The 21,496-nt window shown below is 38.9% G+C and overlaps 1 protein-coding gene across 4 annotated transcripts in view; it reads right to left on the bottom strand.

Moving 5' to 3' along the window:
• BMP2K (BMP2 inducible kinase) overlaps nucleotides 1-21,496 on the bottom strand; it is a 109,350-nt gene that overhangs the window by 6,448 nt on the left and 81,406 nt on the right. For 3 of the 4 annotated variants that reach the window (XR_006175918.2, XM_008175613.4, XM_042856379.2), the window contains one exon: nucleotides 15,108-15,221. The exons of the other annotated variant lie outside the window; for it this stretch is intronic. Coding sequence is in view for 2 of the 3 variants with exons in the window: in XM_008175613.4 (XP_008173835.1) it covers nucleotides 15,108-15,221 (114 nt within the window). In the remaining variant the exon portion in view is untranslated. The remainder of the gene's footprint in view (nucleotides 1-15,107; nucleotides 15,222-21,496) is intronic. 4 annotated transcript variants of the gene reach the window in all.

Below are 21,496 nucleotides of genomic sequence, written 5' to 3'. Positions count from 1 at the left end.
CCCAGCAAGCAGGTGCTTGGGGCGGCCAACCGAGAGGGGCGGCAGGTCCAGGTCTGCGATCGCGCCTTTCCCCCCCTCCCTTTTTTCTTTTTGCTGCTTGGGGCAGCAAAAACCCCGGAGCTGGCCCTGACTACCAATCACAAATCAGAAAGCAACACAGCTGTATGACAGCATTTGACTTTGAAGAGGCTTCTTCATTTTTGGAAGACAAATGTGGACACCATCTTACTGGATGTGTGCGCTGTACAGCTGCAGAGGTACCGGTCTGTAGCAATATTGATACAGTACTGCAGTACGGACTGATAGCTACTGCAGCATCCTACATCAGTGGACAACTTGGACTGTGCAAACAAATTGCAAAAAAATATAATGCAAAGAATGGAGATTGCTTAGTTCATATACAATTCCTTCAAAAAGGCTATCCACATGAGGTCCCAAAGGATTAAATGAGACTGGTTTAAATTTCTCCGGAAAGTCACTTTCATTTGACCTTGTCTATACTACACATTTTTGTGCCTATTTCCAACACTGTTGCACCAATGCAAGCACTAGTATAGCTCAGGCCTGGGTATTTTCAGCATGGTATCAAACCCAACTCTATCAAGGTTTTACGGCACAGTATTGAAAAGGCCGCAGAGGGGCCTACATTAGCACTCACACTGGGTATGGGATATTGTGGTGCAGATGCTATATTAAGAGTTGCAATCCATAGTGGAGCTGACTACACCAACTGCTACCAATGTTTTGAGTGCAGTGTTTACCTAGCCTTGCTCACAGGAGGTCTAATTCAGTGGTTCTCAACCGGGGGTCTGGGACCCACTGGGGGGCTGCAAACAGGTTTCAGGGGATCTGCCAAACAGGGCCAGTGTTAGACTTGCTGGGGACCAGGGCAGAGAGCTGAAGCCCTGACAGGTGGGGCTGAAACCCGGGACCCTGAACGCTGCCACCCAGGGCTGAAGTCGAAGCCTGAGCAACTTAGCTTGGTGGGGGGCCCTATGCAATAGCCTTGCTTGTTACCCCCTAATGCCAGCTCTGGCTTTTATATAGAGAAAAAAGTTGTGGCACAGGTGGGCTGTGGAGTTTTTATAACATGTTGGAGGGGGCCTCAGAAAGAAAAAGGTTGAGAACCCCTCGTCTAATTGACATGGGGGAAATTTTTAAAGGCAAAAATGCCAGTCAGGCACCTAACTGCCCTTGAGACAGTTAAGCTAGGTACCTGCCATGTGTGCCTTTGAAAATCTCCATGGTGCTTAAAATGGTTGCAGCAGTGGGTGATCTGTCTACCTTTGGACTCAGTATTGTTAATGCCAGTGAGGCTGAATTGGTGGTAGCAACAGTAGGAAATTTTGGAAACATTTCTTTGACAAATACATTCCAAGTACTTGTCTTGCTGTTTTTCAAACTGGCTGTAGTCAGAAAAATCATGCTCTAAACTGACATCATGAGGTCCCATATTCATTTTCTCCCATTAAACAGTTTACAAATCATGAAAGGATTTTAAAAAAACAAAAACAAAAAAAAACTAGCAGCCTCAACTTGGGGTCTGAAAAATCAGTCTGTTCTTGCTTTGACATCCTCCTCCTACCTGCTTAAGATTCTGCAATTAGAATGTAGCTGACCATTCCACTTCCAATGAATGATGCACAATAGGGATACAATCTACTCGTTTATGGGTACATTGGCTTGGTAATGTTAGAAGTAGTAAAAACTTGTTCATGCCAGTAAAGTAAGCAGACATGACTTCTACACTCAGGGACTGATATGTTAAGAAGGTGCTATTTTTACACATCAAGAGACACTTTTGGGTAATTACTCTCAAGCTTTATAGATCGGATATTATATGTTGTGAAGATGTCTCTTACTTTGAAGTTTTCAAATTCTGAGTTTCAGTAATATTTAGGTGGGAGAAAACAATAATACAGCAACAAATTATTACAATCAACCGAAGAAAGGCTTTTTCACTTCAGTTCAATATAATATACCTGTACTTGTCAAATGTCCCATTCTTCTCCCCAGAACATAGATCACATGGCAGCTCCATCACTTGAGAATGGATCATAGAACAATATAATGGTAATAATAATAATGCTGATTAGTGTCGTTGCAGGAGCTCTCAAAGGGTGAAATTCACCTTTTCCTGCACACAGTCTGATTAAGAAGGTTTTGTGTGAAGAACTACACAGATGAAGAGGAGGTGGGGGAATTCAACACACCAGCAAGCCACATGGCTGCAATACAGTCCCAGAAGTATTTTTTATACAGCACCACGTGTAGGATGAACGATTGGTGAATGTGACAACCTGGTGGTGTCTCTGGATCAGCATATGTATAAGCATATGCAAATTCCCTATGAAAAAGCCAGCAAAAACAGATGCTTGAGCAGTACCACTTATATTTATAAAAAGATGTAGCTGTTATGAAACACCGTTTTGTTGCTTTATTTTAAAAGGTCACATCTCTTCCCTCCTCCCCAGAAGCACATTTTAAAAGCTATGTTCTAATTTCTCACCTACTACAATACTTTGGCCCTGGTTCAGCCAAGCATTTAAGCACATGCTTGATGTTAAGCACATGCTTAAGTGCCTTACTGAATCAGGGTCTTACTGCCTACAGTCTGTTCATTTTATTGGTAAAACACTGATGCACCTAGAAAGACTAAAACTACAAATACAAAATCAAGGCTTATGAAATAGCATAAAGGGGATACGTTAAAGGATCCTTCTTCAATCTCCATGGAACAGAGATTATGGGTCCTGTTTCAGTTGCACAGAATAGTAGGTTTGCAGAGACAGATCAGAGAATATTCTTCCCACTCCAGAAAAAGGCTGTACTTGAGGTAGTAGAGGCTCAAGTCTAATTACTTGGAATACTTTTGTTAATTATGAGGCCAAAATAGTGTCTATAGCGCTTTTAACCAAAAAAGGGGGGGGGGGGGAAGAGGAGGAGGAGGAGAGAAATAGAAAAGGCAGCTCATCTTTATTTAGGCTCCATCTGAATAGCACAGAATTACCTCTTTCATTAAATGGTTTTTTTCTACGATGCAACCCCAGTTTTATGGGTGAGGCAGAGTTACCTAGTGGATGAAGCACCAGACTGTTATATAAGAGAGCTGGGTTCTATTCCTAGTTCTGTCACTGGCCTAGTGGGTGGCCTTGGAAATGTCACTTCATCTCTCTGCCTCAGTTTCACGATCTGTAAAATGGGAATGATATCGACCAGAAGGTCAGTATTTTGTAAAGCCCTTTGAGATCTATGGATGAGATGTGCTATACAAGAGCTAGATATTCTAACTCAAGTTATCTGTTATTAGTCTGATGTGCTACTGAGTGTAGTAAACCATAAGCAGACCTCTTAATCACCTGCAGGGGTGGAGAGAGCCCTGCTACAGCTCCACGCCTGCAGGGGGTTAGATTTGCTCCAGCAGAACTTCAGAGCTCCCGTTGCAGAAATTAGGAGTGCCACTGGAGTTTAGCTTCAGCGCCCTTTTCTGCTGACTCAGCCAGCCTGTAACTGAGGGAACAGGGGTCACCTGAACCCCTGATTTTACATAGGTGTCATGGCTCCCTTGAGACCTTTGTAAAATTCAGAGTTCGGTTATGCTAATATTTTACTATCTTACAGGTGTCTTATACAGCACCTTTCATCCTAAAGGACATCAGAAAAATTTACACACACACTATGGAGAATATTTATACCTTTGTAGATAAATTTCATTTCACCAACAGAAGATTGCTTAATGAACACAGGTCTCATGTTTATAGCATCACACCGAAGTAAATCAATTTATTTACTGAAAATGCGCTACTTCCTTCTCAGGTCCTTACTCTTACTGAAGCACAACACTGATGATCTTTAATGAGATCCCATTTTTTAACTACAAAAAAGGACTGACTCTCTCCTAGCAGCAGCTGTTTTATTACTGGGGTTTGCTGTCCTACAGTGGAAAATATAAAGCTAAGCTCTTGTCCTGGCCTTTACTAATTATTGACAGCAGTGCCTCCTATGAGCCAGGTACTTTCCAAACACTGAAAGAAGGAGAGTCCCTGAGCTAAGACCTCCAATCTAAAGACAGACAAGTAAATAGAGACTGAGGAAAGAGAACAAGAGGCAGTTTATATACAAGTTAACTAGAGCAGTACTTCTTAAACAGGGGCCTGGGGCCCACGAGCGGATTTTAGGGGGTCCACCAAGCAGGGCTGGCATTAGACTTGCTGCGGCCCAGGGCAGAAAGCAAGCCGCCCGGGGCCCTGAGCCTCGCCATCCAGGGCTGATGCCGAAGCCTGAGCAACTTAGCTTTGGAAGTCCCCCTGTGGCCAGGGGCCCAGGGCAATTGCCCTAATTGTTACTCCCTAATGCTGGCCCTGGCATAAAAGCAGTTGTTGTGGCACAGGTGGGCCATGGAGTTTTATAGCATGTTGCGGGGTGGGGTGGGGTGGCTGGCTTAGAAAGAAAAAGGTTAAGAACCCCTGAACTAGAATTATAGGCATCACACAAATGTTTCTTTAAGAGGGACTTAAATGTGAATAGGGTCAAGTCTTTGCAGATGAGCTCATATGTAGCATAGAGGGTCACATGGACGACCCCACAGAGAGGCTTTTGCAAAAAGCTGACAAATGAGTGGACAAAGGTCAGAGCATGGGTGGAGTAGAAGGGATGAGGGGCAAGACAAAGGTTGACAAGGAGAGATTAGTAAGGAGGACCAGAATTACAGCGAGCTTTGAAGGTAGTTGATGAGAAGCTTAAGTTGGATGCAATAGTGGGTAGGCAGCCAATGGAAGGATTTGGAAAGAGGGGGGTGGTTACATTGATTAAACTGATGGGCAAGGAGGAGGGGATGAGTGTCTCTTTTAATGGTGAGCAATAAAGGGAAGTAAGCCACTACCCTATTCCACTCCAGATAGGAAAAAAAGCAACTGCTACATTGAAGTGCTTCATAATCAGCAGGACGGAAGAGGGAGGGTGGTATGGCAAATGCGTTAAAAATACAGAAGGGCAAATTACCTCTCTTCCTTCACCTACACTCCCCCCACATGTAACTCCATTCTTACAGCAGTTAATACATTTTAAAATGTAATATAAAAGACTTTAAAAGGCATGTTTATTTTTAAATTGAAATATATTTTGAATTTATAAAAAAAAAAATACTCTTACAACTGACATACAGTCACCTACTTCAGAGATGGGCCAGATTTGTAACCCCCAGCCCAAGGCACTGTTTCTACAAATACAATTGTAGCATAGTAGGGGAAAATCCACCTAAAGGCAAAAGACCTCATGCAGCTTTTCCGTTGTGTGTGTGTCAAGGGCAGGATTTTGGATCTGAGTTTAACATCTCTGCTCCATGGACTGCTTCCCAGTTCAGTTTAATTGATAAGGCCATACGTGGTTTGGGTCCTGTACAACGTGAACAGCTTCCCCTTCCTATGCCTCGTCATCTCAGTTGAAGCTCTTTGGCTGACCGTGCGATGATGTTTTCGTGTAGGGAGTTGAGGCTGGTTAATTTCACGAGAGTTCCCTAGCATGGAAGCCACTTCTTCTGGGTGAATCGCAAGAGATCACTTTTATCGACCTTCAGAGCATGGAACAAAACATATTTTTGATCAAGCATTTGCTCGACTAATGGATAATCACTAGTTGATTTATGGTCAGTTGAAATGGTTTGTGCGAGGGGGAGCTATTTGGACTGTCCACTGTGGGCAGTTTAAGTCAGTAAGATTCAGTAATATATCCATATGCAACAGTCAATGCATAAATATAAATCAATAAATCATTACATCACAGTCAACACCCAACGTAAGTTATAGGTAGGACAGCTATGTACTGTTAAAGCAATTAACAACCTTTATAGTAATGCACTTGACCCAGAAAGTCCTCAGCTAAGCAACATTTACATACACTTTAATGACAGTGATGCTTGAGCAAGGACTAAAGGATTGGGCCCTCTCTTTTCATAAAAAAAGATCAGCACCCCTGGAATATAAGCAACTGAAGATTGTTCACAGTACAGGGCAAGTTTGCATGGTTTTTTCCTCTCTTTTCTTAAATGATGAATTAGTCTGAGTAAAAAGTTTGTCACTCTACTCATTGGTTTCTAACTGGTAAATCTTCTGCTGTTGGCTTATGGTTTATTCCTTGGTCACTCAAGGAGTATGCAACTTTATCACTCCAAGCAAGGTCAATATTATCTTTTGATGGTTAATGGTCTATTTAGGCAGGAAGTAGACGCTTACTGGACTATCTTGTTGTATTCTATGAAAAAAGTATAACTGAATAGTTTTGGTAACCATTTTTTCACCTCTAAAACATGCCCAGAGACATAATAAGACTTTAGAAGTAATGTATGTTTTTTGTATGGAATTAAGAACAAAATGACCAGAAACATCAGGTGATTATAGCTTTGGACTGTTTGCTTGCTTCTGGTGTTAAATTGCTTCTTATCTGTTCTTAGTTTAAATAGTACACATTTGGTTTACTGTTAAATTAAAATCTGGATTATTGGACACTTTAGATTTCCCAAAGGTATAGCCTTCATGTTGGACTTGATAACCCCATGTCTTCCAAATCCTGACATTTCCAATATTTGTTGAGACACTGTAATTGTTAACATGAATGTGATTAGTTTGCAAAATGAAAATAACCTAAGTCTATCTGACTTAGGGTAGACATTAGCAACATTAGGTTCAGAAAGACAAACCTGTTTTTAAAATGTGTACCAAAGTAAGTGTATATTCTGCTTTTTTGTATATACCTACACACACACCTATTTCTGTATGAAGAGAGTTGAACACTTGTAACAGGTAAATGGTTCACTTTCTGTCTGATGAACTGAAAATTTGGTACACTGAAAATATCTCAATATCACATACTAGTCTTTATTCTCATCTTCATGCTCTCACCCTGATGATGCTAGGAGACTAACCATCTGCAAACTGCATTAGCAAGACAAAGAGAAACTGTGAGGGCTGTGTTTGACTCCCTGGAGCATATACTGTGGCAAGATTTGTCCCATATTATGGGGCGTGTTTACTTTTCAATGGAAAACATTTTTATTACACGTGTTCTGTCATGGCAGACTTGGGGCTTGAGCCTCTGCCCATTATAATCAATGGTGCTGGATCTGATCTATACAGTTTAAAAGTCCTAGCACACTAGGTCAATTTCACTTTTGTTGACCTAGATTAACATCCTAAAGCTTAGTTTTTCAATATGTGGACAATAAGCCCTGTAGAGGAGTGGGCTTGAGAATGGAGGAAAGAGGGAAGAAATTGGTTGGGAAATAATTTTTTAATTTGAGCTTGCTTGCTATGTCTATTGCAAAGAGGTCTTATTTTAACTATACCTGAAGTGGTTAGGTGTGTGTTTGTTTACTGGGATGAACATTTGCTCTGATCACCCGAGCACCTCTTATTGTCAACATAGCCTTTATCGATGTTTTTCTTTCAGCAATAATAAAGCCAAGAGAGCTTTGAGAGCTTTGGGAACAGCTTAATAGATGACATAAAATAATATTTAGTTTTCATATTTAGAGCACTCTGCAAACAGTCAATATATGACTAACTGTTCCATTGCTGATCAGCTTTGATGCCCCCATTCTTTGTAATGGCATAGGAACAGGCAGTCCTATTGAGGCTAATGGGACTAGTCACATGAGTAGCGTTACTCACAGGCATGTTTCCAGGATCAGGTCGATAAAAGGGTTGTGTTTGTCTGAGATTGTTCTATGGAGTCCTTAAACATTGTTAGCATCCATACGTCACTAATGGTAATAATGAAGAAATAGATCTAAATATCTGCACAGAGATGCAATAAGGATCAGGGCAGAGCATGGAACAGGAAGAATAAATTGTTAGGACTAGTGTTATTTGAGTGCTTTCTTATTTATTCTAAGTGTCTGATGAATTAGGATTGAAGTCTTTTACTGTTCCCACCTATCAATCTATTGAACAGAGATCATATACATATGAGAGGCTATTTCAGAATAAAGATTATGCTAGATCAGCACTGAAGTAGGTAGATCATACAAAAATAACGACCTATACATTTATAGGAGACCATTAGTTTTTCACCAAGTCCTTGCCTGTATATAGTAAGTATAGCAGTTTTAACCAACTGGACCACCTCCTAACCAAGGTTTTTGAGAACATGGACATAATGGTAAAGTCCTAAAACCATATGTAGGTACCTAAATAAGTGGCTTGGTTCTTGAAAGTGCCGAGCACTGATGAGCTCCCACGACTTCTGTGGGAGCTTCTGAGCTCTCAGTATTTTTGAAAATTAGGCCACTTAAATGTCTAAAACTCAGAAACCCACTCTAGATACCCATTTTTGTACATTTTTAAAATTAGAGAACAGAGTAACTGCACTTCCCAGAGCATATCATGCATAGAAATAATGTCCTTTCAACTTGAACTTCCTACTTCTTCAGTTTGTGAATGCAATGCAATTACAAAAGCATCATATCTGTTGCTATGGGGTTGAAAAAAAAGAGCATCGCAGTTTCTGAACAAGTGGCGTAAAGACTAATTATAACTCTCACGGTAGAAAAACAATTCAAAATATATTATTTCTGTGGTTCCAGGCTTACTTTGAAGACATATGCAGGATTTTCATTCTTTGATGACTGCCAAGTCATTTTCTCATTTGAATGTTCCTGTCCTACATAATAGAAAAGAGTGCCCACTTAAACTCTAAAACCAGAACCGTGTAAGTGTGGGGATTGGAATCAAAGCTCTGTCTCCTCAGCTAGTACTAGAACGCAAAGAACTTTCACACACAAGTGCACTGGAAAGACCCTTGTTCATCCCTTGCTCCCCTTTCAACCTCTCATTTTAAAAGATTTTAACGAAGCAGCAGCCATTCTGACTCATTCTTAGTTCTCACTCTGCCATGGTCTAATGTGAACCGCTGCAGTTTAAAATTGGTGACAACCCAAGAATAGAGAACAAGAAACTACGTTGGGGATTTGTTTCTTTAAACCTGTAAGATCTTTCCTAACCACAGCTTTGTGTCAGCATTCTGTTACCATTTATTGACAGTAACAAACAGTGAGATCAAGTTTGGGTGTCTTGGATGTAAATCTGAAGCTTACAAGACATAGCTTGCAAAGAAGTGTGGGTGAGAGATACGTTCTGTTAATTCTCATCCCTATCAAAACCACCCTCAATATTACCCACTCCATCTGGAATTTTGGAATAATCAGATTTACAGAATATTTTCCCCCAGGACAGTTAATTATTTCATAGTTTAGGATTGGGTTGTCCTTGCTCCTTATCTGGATGCAACTATTAGCAATTTAAAAACTACCTCTGGTTACTATTAGACTTAGAATAAAATCTAACTTTCATTTACGTAACACTTTTACCCTAAACTGCTTACTTCTCATACTCTGTGTACAAGCCACAGAAGTATGTTTTCCTTGTTTGTATGCACAGATTGTTTTTGTTTAGATCTAGAAATAAGTTGCCTCTTCGTGCCTCCCCAGGATACTTGTAAGTGCATACTAAGTGCCAGTTTATGGGGGTTAATTTGGAATAGTTATTTAATGACTCAGCAGTATAAGGCCAAAAGTCATTCCACTTCTATTAATAGCAGATCTCGATTTCTTTGTTATCTGCAGGTAAAACTGTGAAAAACTATTTCCTAGAGGAAGAAGCACAACATTTTATTCAAAACCTGAGATTAATTTCCTGACGTACTCCCCACTGAAACTGTAGGATACTTATTAGAATACAAAAGCAACTCCAGCAACCCTCTTCCCCCCCCCCCCTTATTTCAGTGAAGAGATTCACATTTTGCTATGTATGATTTTCCTCAGCTTTGCTGAGGAAAATATATTTTTATATTATTATGATATATTAAATTTGTTAGTCTCTAAGGTGCCACAAGTACTCCTGTTCTTTTTGCAGATACAGACTAACACGGCTGCTACTCTGAAACATGATATATTATGGATGTATTTAACTTCTGCAACTTCTAAATCAAATGCTGAGATAATAAACCTGGTTTTCCTCTCACTTACACTGGTTTTACAACCGTGTCTCCATTGCCTTCAGTGGAATTAATCCAGATTTAAACCAGTTTAAGAAAGGGGAGAATCAGGCCCTTTTAGGGGTAAAAGGAAGAGAACGCCTATCAGAAGGTTACAGCAGTTTCTGCAGAAATAAGAGTTTTCTTTACTTTTTATATGCACCAAAAATACACAATGAAACATGTCCAAGAGACAATCCTCTTTAAGCCACCATTGATTTTGAGATCACCTCAAGGAATATTACAGTGCTAGACTTAGCTGGATTCATCATTGCTTGACGAAGCTTCCACTACATACCTGCACACATTATGATTAAGCACAGCTCAAACATGCTTTTAGGGAATGAGCATACTCCCACTAGAAATCAACAATAATATTCCTGGTGACTTTATGGTCAGAGTGGCTGTTGGTTAAATTAATGAGCACTAAATTCAACCTCAAACAAGTAAAAATAAATATCCAAATACAAAGCCCCTGTATTGTTGATAATTCACATAAGTTTAAACATTACATAGTTTTACTGTTATTGATGGAGGAAAATTTCTATTTTCAACCCCAAAAATAGAAGTTGTCAAACTATACTTCATTTACCAAACATTTTAAAAATGCAGCAAAATAAATGCCTAAAGGGAAAAATGGGTTATTTAATGACATTTTAATGTCAGAATGCACTTCAAAATCAACATGGCAGAAGATTTCATTTTTTTTTAATAATCTTCTCAAACTGTAAACTGCTGCAATGAAATTTTCAAATATAGATTTATAAAAGCTGAAGAAATATGCAGTAACATCTGTTTGCAATGTACTGCTCAGATTGCTACACTTCTAATCAGGTTTGCATCTTGTAGGAGACAATTGTTCTTCACTCAAATGCAAGGCAGGTGGAACATCTTTAATCATATAAGAAGATTCTAATCTTCAAGGAAATTTTCTGTTCTGATGTTCTTTTTCTAGACATCCGATTATAAGAGGATGAATGGCTTGTAACAACTGCAGTAATTACATGCCTTCTGCTGGTTCATCATTTTAGGGGCTGGGATGGGGGGAGCGGAAGAGTAGGGCATAAGGGCCTTACGCTTTCTTTGAATTGGTAACATACTGCCGCCATCATTTCACAGCAATTTGCCACATGTCAGGCCCCAGGATTACTGGGACATTTCAACTAAATCTGCACTATTTCTTTGACGACAGGCAGAGCAGCAGCTGCTGAATATTGTAATAGATTTATGCTGCTCTTGTTTTCAAGACAAGAACTGGAAATGAAAACAAACATTTGGTTCTTAGAATGTGTTTTTTCCCCTTCAAAACACATCTGTGAATAACTTTACACTTGTTACGTCTCTGATGGTTTTTAGTGGCACCTCTCTGGTATCATGCAACATGAGTGGACTTACATAATGCATGATCCTGATGTACTGAGCTATTTTAATGATAATAGAAAACCTACTTCATTATTTACTATTAAAGGATGATAAGTTATACAGTCTCCAAAGGATCTCTACTCATCCCCAAAAAGGCAAGGACTGAAGATGACCACACAACAAAATGAGTGACAGGAGTATACTTGAGTCATTTCAAGAGCAAAGCAATCAGCGTTGTCCTGGACCATCAACTTGTCAGAGATCATGAATTCCCATTGTAGTAGGAAACTGACAGCCGGAGTTTAATAAAGAAAGATTACTGCAATATAAGCTATGCTTTTTCCCCCCGTCAAAGTCTACAATATTAAGTGTGAGGTTTTTTTTAAAAAGATTTTTTTCCCCCTAAAGTGAATTACTCCATGAACTCTCAGATATTATTCTTACTGTGAAGTGGACCACTGCTTAGTAGATGATCATTTAGCCATAGATACTGGCATCAGTTAACTGCATCATCTACCAGGCAACTCAAAAGTACCAAAGTAAGTATGTTTTGCATGCAGCTGGAGAACTGTGCAGTCATATTTGATATTTATATAGGGAATCGGGTGTTTTATGCAACTTTGCCCCACTGACAACTATTCCATATTTCTTCTGCCTAAATTTAAGAGAATTGTGCCTCACATTTACAAATCAAAATCTATAGTAATGTGTGTTATAGTAAAAATATGATGGTGAGAAACTTACTACAGGAGTTGCCATGGTCTAAAATCATGCCTACAAATTTAAAATCATACATCATCCATTATTCTTGATTACCACAGTTTGAGGACAGGGACACTTTTATTATAATTTACCTGTTCAAAATTAAATTTTCAGGGAAAGCTGGTAAAAATATCCATTAGTTTCATTAGAGATGCTTTGCAGTAGTAAAGAAATGAAAAGTCTGCTTTTTAAAAATTTTTTTACCAAAAGCTAGAAAATACAACTTGATTCAGAGAATAATTCCAGCCCTTGGGAGCCTTAAAATATATTTATTTTAAAAGTCTTCAAGTTCCTGGGAATTGTATGGATCCAGTTGAGTTATTCTTAAAAGGCTGAGACCAAAAGGAGACCAAGGCAGTTAACTATCACATTACCACTGAGTACCATTTCTAGTAGCAGAAATTTATTTATGGGAATTTTTTTTTGTTTTTGTTTTTTTAACTAAAACACTCTACCAGAAGTTAACATACAAAGGACCAATTCGTTGGTAGGATTCAGAACTCTTTCATAAGCTGTACCAAACTGTGCCAGCCATCACAAGACAAACTGCTTTGAGATTGGACAAATTGTGGTGTAGATATGCTGTCAAGAATTTAGGGGAAAAATAACTGTCACCTTGTAAAGAAAAGACGTTCGTTCAGGCTTCTGTATTTGCTAAATAGCACTGATTCATGTCCAATACCGCAACAAATTGCCCTTGTTGAAGAAATTAACCTAATAAAGCCACTTTTGAAAGCTGTGTTTATAGTACCCACATGAGGTTTAGTGGGGAGGGTCCCCCCCCCCCCCAGGATTAACATAACACTAAAACTATTTACAAAGCTAAATTTTATTTTAAGGGACAAAGCTGAAGCTATGGACACAGAGAGGTTCCGACCCGCACCAAGCAGCGGTGAGAAGGAACTGGAGAGGCGGTCAGTCTGCCCTGCCCTTTATCCCCTCAGTCAGAGGCACATGTGAGCCTGGGAGCATGCGCAGATCAATGGACACTACTTTCAAATTCTCTGGCTCCAGACACAATGTGAGAGTGTGTAACCTGCAGTGGAATACAATAGGGACCATCACGCGAAGAAGAACATTGACATTTGTTGCAGTTTTTTTCCCCAGTAAAAGACCCCAACATATGCCAGGCCTCCCAGTCTGCTGTGGTGTAAGAATTTTTACAACCAACAGCTGGAGAAGATCTTTTGTAAGTCTCCTCTTACTTTTCAGCCTTAACTGATCCAGGATTGTAAATATTTTTTTTTAAAATGGAGATACCTTTTGTAAGTTTTATAAATGGCAAAAGTCAATAGTGAGGGTATATAGTTTTTCTCTCTAGATCTCAGCAGCTCTTCCATTTCCCGGACTCAAGTTTATCCTAAATATGTAAATGGAAAAAAAGTGTGTGTGGGGGGTTTCATTATATGATTTAGTAAATTCAATTTAATTATCTGAAGGTTATAGGCACAGCAGGCTGAGAAGCAGTAGCAGAGCAAAAGCATCAAAAAGTTGTGTCAGAAGTTAAGGGACTATTAAAAGTTTCCAGACCTAAACAGTATCTCAGTGCAGGATACACTCAGCAAGCAAAGGTATCAAGATCAGGAAAGTAAAACAGCGATGTTGATTTGGGTGGCCACCACACAAAGGGAATCATTTCTTTCCTTATTTCATATTAATTCAGCCTTGCCTATATGGCAAAGAGTCTTTGCAGATACTGCATAATGCAAGTCCTAGAGTCTTTAGTTCTATGGAGAACACACAGTCCTTAGGACAAGCTTAAGAGACCTGAGAAACGCTAGAACTCTTTAGAGCAGGGTGATGGAAGGTGGTAATTTAGTGCTTGCTGAGCAGATATAATGGAAGAAAACTCAGAAAATGTAATGTGAGCAGAACCAGTTTAAGGTAGTCTGACAAGGAAAAAGTTGATTGAGAATGAGAACAGAACAGCCTAGCTCTTAATGAGTACCACAGAGAACAGAATGCCAAATATTATTCTGTTCACACCTGGTTATGCATGGTCAGAAAGGGCCTAAGTCACACAAGGAGATTCACAGAAATGCGAAGTGAAAGAAGAAAAGGGAATGTGGCTGCAAAAAAACAAGTAGACAAGATTGAAGACAAAGTGAAATCTGAGCATATTAGAGGAACCATTACTGTGGATTTGGACAGTCAGAAAAATCACATGAAGAGGGCATTTTTAACTCAACATACCCACAACTTTGAGCATCTTTAAGTTGCACCTTATTTTACTCATTGCTGGCTCCACGGTAGTACAAAGTAACAAAAGCTTTTTTTAATGTTATAGAGGAGTGCCCTAGATTCTATTCTACCTCATGCCTTGAAATTGTCAATGAAGTTCTTGTTGCAGAATTTTTAGTAACTGGCAAGTTAGTAAGCGACAGAGCACAACTTGGTTTTTAGATCCCAGAGTTCACAGTATAGTCAGAAAATCTGTCTCTATAAAGAAAAGGTTATACAGAGTCTCAGTGTCATAAGTGTGACTGTAACCAGACAAAGCTAAGCTCTTTATTCCTCTGCTGTTGCACCTGGAGGTTCTAATAAAACAGAGGAACCAACAACAAAAATAAAAGACAAAGGTTGGTGGCTGAAAACAATAGAGGAAAGTAGCAATACTCGTGTGACCTAAATGATTAATTTCCTTAATAGAATTGGATTTTTTTTTTTTAAACTGACACGGTTGTATTAAATCCAATAGATCATGCATATGCAATTTTTGAAATGTAAAATGTATCAATGCATTTGGGTGCTAGGTTAGATTTAAACTTCAAAACATTCACGATAACATTAGAAAAGTTGTCCTCTATTCAATCTTCAACCACAAGGCTGATGATTCCAATTTGCACTGGTTTGGTCATATAACTGAAAAAGCTTCCTTTGAGAGGGAGAGAGAGAGAAAGAGAGAGCGCGAGCGCGAGATTTAAATAAGAGGTAGTGATGTTACATATGTAACTTGCCTGGGTGAGAAATGAAAGGTACAGAACCAAAGGGATCTTCAGAAGGATGGTTCTGTGGAGCAGAATGTGGCTCCACATTCTTATCTGAGGATGCTCTCCTCTCCACGAGCCTGTCTGCAAAAATAAATGAAACAGAACAAAAAATAAAATAAAATAAAAATGGCAGTTCTCATGCCAAATTAATGATACGTTTAATAGATTTGTGTTTGTTTCAGATTCTCTCCTTGTACCCTGACATCTATCCCATTTTCGAAGGCCTTCATCTGCAAGAGTTCAATCTTGTTTTACTTCTCCACTCCCACCCCGAAGTAAATTGTGGCAGCTAATGAAAATGTATTATAATCAAAAAACAATATAGTCAGACTTACTCTGAGCAGTGCTTGTAAGAGAGACTAATTTTCATTCTATTCCATTTAGGTTCTAATATCACAAAAAACACCATGGTATCCAAAGACTTAAGTCAGACGCCTTGTGTTACATTTTTATTTTTTATGTCTAAAATCAGTTTTAAAAAAAACAATTCACCAACTTCCCTAAAGGTAAAGCTTTTCTGCTAGAACCACAACGAAGGACATAAATTAGTAATCCCACCAGCATCCCTTTTAAATTATGGGATTGTACTAATGATTGCAATACCAGTTTCTGAGTTTCATCAAATCCAAACAAGTATAGTTATGTTTTGTATGCTCTTTATTCTCTAGAGTTCTGGTCCGTGCAATGTGTTTTAGAATCGGATACATACAGTATTCAACATTACAAGAATAATGCAACAAAAAATTGGGAATGTAGTCGTCTCATTTATTGCAGCCTAGTGTTCCAAGGGTCATCAGCGATAAGACAAGAAAGTAACCCAAGTAACTGGAATTCTGTCAGCAGATCTGTCTTGGTGCACTATTGCTCAAGCGTCTTGGAACCATTTCAAAGCAATTACCCAACAGTACACAAACTGATAGTCATAGCTGAGCATTCTGTGGGTATAAAAGGCCCATATCCTCAATTGTCCACAGCATCTCTCCATCTGGCTAAACTCCAATTTTTGATTCAAAGGAACAAGGGATGGAGGGCAGGTGAGCAAGGATCTGCAGAAACTATATATTCAGATAAAGAAAGAAAAAGTTACCAGTAACCAGAGTTAACATAATTATCCTTGTGGTATTCCATTGTAGATTAACAAGTAGTTGCAATTCCCAGGTGGATGAGCAATGAGTGTTTAATTGGACAGATATTGGATAAATGATTTGACAGAGTGAGCATATTGTCTAGCTCCAGCATTTTGAGAGTGTATTACTGAGCCAGATACAAACTGAAAGCATTATAAATCTGATGGAGGCAAGATAAAGAGGTGGCCACGGCTCTTCTAAAATGGGTCATAAAACCTTCCGGCAAATTCCCCACACAAGAGTTGCAGAAGGTGGTGGTTCAACTGTGTTGATTACAGGTGTGTCACTTATAGCAGTACCCAGTCTCAAGACTTCATATGGATCTCTGTGTAGGGGAACGAGATGGTGGCAACATCACTGTGTCATACCTGAGTAGGTTCTTGAGTCATATGTGCACTCAACTTGCTCTCAGTTGCACCTGCTCATCTGTGCACCAGGTCCCGCAAGGTCCCAGTGTGTGTGTGTGCGCGCGCATCTATCAGATTGTTGTATTAAAAGCCTATCAATTTCTGCTCTGTCACGGCACATCCTGAATGTCTGAGTCATGGAAGACTTCAAGTAGCTCCTGGTCAGCTTAAATTTCAAAAATGGCATTCTGCAGAGGCCATAATAAAAAGCACTGTCAGATTAAAGCATAGTACAAGACAGGTGTGTGGGAGGCTTTAAAAAACATGGTTTCCTCCCACCATCATACCCATATGCATAAGGCCAGTCTGAGGAATTTGATTAGTTGTCCTTTTGCATATACTCTACTTATACGGCCTAAAATTAACGGTTTAACTCTTACACTTTGCCTCCCTGCCCATGATGCCCATTTCTCCCACAGCCATCTTCACATTTGTTCCTACATGACCCTCATACAGGTAACATCTTCTCTGATTTGGTCTGTATGGACCTTTCTTCAAAGCGCCAATTAAATGAACTGACTATTCACCGAAAGTCTGAGGACCAGCTGGAGATAGCTGATTCGGGGGGTGGGGGGGAGGGGAAAGAGTATTTTTCTCCACTTTTTGTTTGCTGCTTGTTTTAGGTTGTGAGGTCATCAGGACAAGGACTGCCTCTTACTGCATATCTGGACAGAGCCTACTGCATTGTGGCCACTACTATAATACAAGTTTATGTAAAATGTGCATGTGGGAGGCTTTAGGTATCATCATCCCTAGTCTCCCGCTGTAGGCAAAATGGAGACACCTATTTTTCCACAGAAAAGACCTCAGAATATGGATGGGAAGGAGGCAGATTGATGGGGAGAAGGTTTTCAGACAGCTAGATTCCAAATAAAGAGTTGGGATTCTTAGCTCTCTGGGAACATCAGCTGATTCAGAAGATGAAGCTAATGGGATCCAGGAACGCTTTCACGGACTTGGGACTCCTTGCATTCCACACCCTGAAACTGCCCCTATTGAATTGTTTATGCTAAGGCTGGTTTTCAGTCTGTGTACCATTAGTTATACTGCTGCTAGTAGCAAAAAAATGAGTAAGCCTTCCTTCTCAATTGATCTAACCTTTGGTGTTGATGTCACAGTGACTTGCCTCCCTTTGACTTGTAAATTTACGATTAACAACGAGGAGCCCAAGGAAGGAAGGAAGGGTGAGGAAGAAGATTAAATCTTGCTGAGATTTAAGAGTTTGTCCAGTTTCCTGATTAAGGCCAGGGCAGAAGCAGGCTGACTCCATAGTTTCTTGATGCTCAAAAGGACCCTCGACATATGGAGCAAGCAAGATTACTTTGCATGTGATAGCCTGGAACTGAGGGATAAAAAGCTTGCATGAGCTTTCCTTGAGTGTCAATGATTAAGACAATCAAGCATTGGTTAATTTGCTTAAGACATGGAGTGGATGGTTCCTCAACACAGTTGGAGATAAAATAAATTGAGAGCAGTTGGGCCTTCTATACATTTCTCTAGCATGCTTGCAACCCTAGGTCCATATGCACACTTGTTTGAAGTGATTTGGGGTCTCAAAAATATGATTCAGAATGGATCTGAAGAGGAATTCTATTTAGGAGAACGGACAGTTTTCAGTCCCAAACCCATAGGTTCCAGTTTAAGAGTACTGGAGCTTAGAAAGCAATAACTCAGCAATAGTAAAAAATTCCAATTTGGGAAAGCATGTTTTATTTATTTATTTACACTAGGAACAAAATCCTCAGCAAAGACTTCAGTAGCCAAGATAACAGAAAATCATAGTGAGCCGAGATGACCGTTTACTATTGTTACCCATATTCCAATGAGTGTTTTACTTTGGCTCCAAAGTGTAAGTACTACAACTGAGTGTTTAGTCAGTAAAGAAACCATTTAGTCATAAATGCAATTCTATAATTTTCAGAAACCCATTACAATCACCCATGTTTGGCCTTTGCAGGTTCATTGAAATCTTTAAAACCACGACCACGGAAAAGGAATCCATGCAGAAAAAAAGCCAATAGCTAATGGAATAGCTAATTTTGAAAAAAAAATAAAAACTTAAAAGAGTTCTCACTCAGCTTCATCTACTGGTTAATTGTCAAGTGACTGCCTCTGTGAAAGTCAGATCTTTTCCACAGCATATATAAAATATCAAGTTTATTCATTTCTCCTGCAGTGAACATGGAGAACAAAAAGTTTAACCATCATAGCATCAAGAACTTTAGTTCTCTGTGCATACTCTACTATGCACGCAGATAATGGTTTAACCAGTTTATAGGAGAGATTGTATAGCAGAATGTGCCCACATTAAGATGAAGATGCTGATAGCTACAGATAAATCATATACCCTAAAAACCTGACTTTTGAGACCCAAAAGGGAGAACCTAGGAAACTTGTTTAATAGTGTATAATGGTGAACAAAACTTTAAATATTTTTAATTTATATGTAAATTGTGACATGACATAACAAATTAGGCTTTTAGAAAGAAAAAAACAAGGGTCAACATTTTGTGATCTGCCAGTCCAGTGAAACTGAAAGCAAATGAAAAAGTTTATTTCAAAAGACTATATAATAGCTTATAATGTGTCAATTATTGGGCTAAGTAGTACAGCAATGAAATTTTCTTCTCTGGATTCTCATTCTTCTGTCCTTATTCCCTTAGATCGAAAAAGCAAAAATAAACCTAGAAAATTTACACATTCTGTGATAAACAGTGGCTCTCTTGTAAAAACTGATGTCCTCTCCTGTAGAAAGGAATTTGGTGATTTTATGAAAAGAGCAGTGATATATATTTAAATACATGTGCACAATGTCAAAAACATTTTAGCAAGTATAATCTTGTTAATGTACAATGAAATAACTAAAAACAGAATTATGTAAATTATTTCTGTAGAGGTGTATGCCTCTACATTTACCACTTTTGCCATTTTAACTGTATAGTGGTAAACATTTGTGCTCTGATTTTAGAAGATTACTATAGGTATTACAGAACATACATTTAGAACAAGACTGCTACTGTCAACACTCAAAATTCATAGGCTTAAATATAATGGAAGTATTTTATTTATTTTGTCTACTATTGCTTTAATATCAGGGATCTCTTTTGTGACAGGACATCAATAACTACAATGAGAAATTCATTAAGGAAATACTCATTGTCAGAGTGAAGACTGTGGAAATTTGTGACCTATAGTAGGGCTTTCCATTGAGGCTTTTAAACTGGACTCAAGCCAAAGGTGAGGAAGAAAAACTATTGCACTTCATGCAGAATACTAAACCAGTCTGCCACCTAGTGTATTATTTGTCAAACCACAGGAAGTTATGTCTCAACATTTTCCTAGGCAGCGCTGTCATGTGGTTAAAAAATACTGAGTCAGGAAAGCTGAGTTTCTAGTCTTGGCTCTAAAAACTAATTGAAGGACCTAGGGCAAATCTCTTAACCCTATCTATAAATGGAGTTATTACCTAGTTCAGAAATGTAATGTAATATTAGTTGATGTTTGAAAAGGTTTTTTTTTTTAAATATTCAATGCTACATAAAAGCGAAGTACTAAATACTGAATAAATGGAACAGTGCTCAGGTACTTAATTTTAGACATGTGAAGTGCTATTGGATTACTGATCATATCATGAGTTTCTTGTACAACAGTAAAGTCACTTTACAGGCTAGGGTAGGGGAAAAGCAAGATACGCCAGCACTCATAGTTTGTTTAGTCAGTTATACTAGCAGGGTATAATACAAACATTGGACAATGGAAGTAACCAGTAACTGTTAAGGGAGAATCAGCAGAGAACATACAAGAGATTGTAGAGTACAAGACATCATTAGTTTATTTTCTTCATACAATTCTCTTGCACAAGCTCAGTATACTTGAGGAAATAAGGAATAACTCAAACAAATGTTGGCATTCAGATAACATGAAGTCTAATGTCTACTATGCTCTAACTTTTACTACATATTCCCCCCGACTTAACAGTAAAGAGCAAAAGAGGAGAGAAAATTGTGTGGTTTCAAGCACTCCCATTTTTACAAGGACTGCGTTCCAAGAAACATTATATTAAGGCAAGCATTATATATAATGAACGCAATATTAATAGGCGCCACCAACCATGTAAAAATTGTTATAATTCTTATCATTTTTACAATAATTCTTCCTTTTTATGCCATCACTTTACAGTCCCATCTTGCACTAAAGCAATTGTTGGCCATGGCTATACTAGCGAGCTGTACCAATGCAGCTGTGCCGCTGTAAGGTCGCTCGTGCAGCTGCTCTATGCTGCCAGGGAGAGCTCTCCCGTCAACATAATTAAACTACCTCCAACGAGCAGCGGTCGCTATGTCGACGGGAGAAGGTCTCCCGCTGACATAGTGCTGTCCACAACAGCGCTTCTGTCAGTGTACTTATGTCGCTCCACGGTGTGTTTTTTTCACATAAGCTATACCGACAAAAGTGCTAGTGTAGACATAGCTGTAGTCTACAGACTGCACAATAATCTTAGTCAACTATTCTTCTTTGTATTCTCCTTAATCTTGCACTGAGAATACCACCAGTCATCTCACTACATAGCATCATAAGCTCTCCGTCAGGTGTATATAAAGGCATTACATAACTTCCGGGCCTCTGACAACGGTGTTAGAATTTCCTGATGAGATAACCTTATGCAAAGTTCACTAGCATTTACAGGAAGAAATCAACCTCCTAGATCCTTCAAAGAAAGCGGCTTTGCATGAAAATAGCATTACTTTAGGATTTCTATTTTGCTGGAATTCTAGAATATGATCACACTGTATGAAGAAAAAATTAAAATCTTAATCTCTGA

Source organism: Chrysemys picta, chromosome 5 (assembly GCF_011386835.1).
Source record: "Chrysemys picta bellii isolate R12L10 chromosome 5, ASM1138683v2, whole genome shotgun sequence".
Lineage (NCBI taxonomy): Eukaryota > Metazoa > Chordata > Testudines > Emydidae > Chrysemys > Chrysemys picta.
This window is presented reverse-complemented; position numbering and strand designations above follow the sequence as displayed.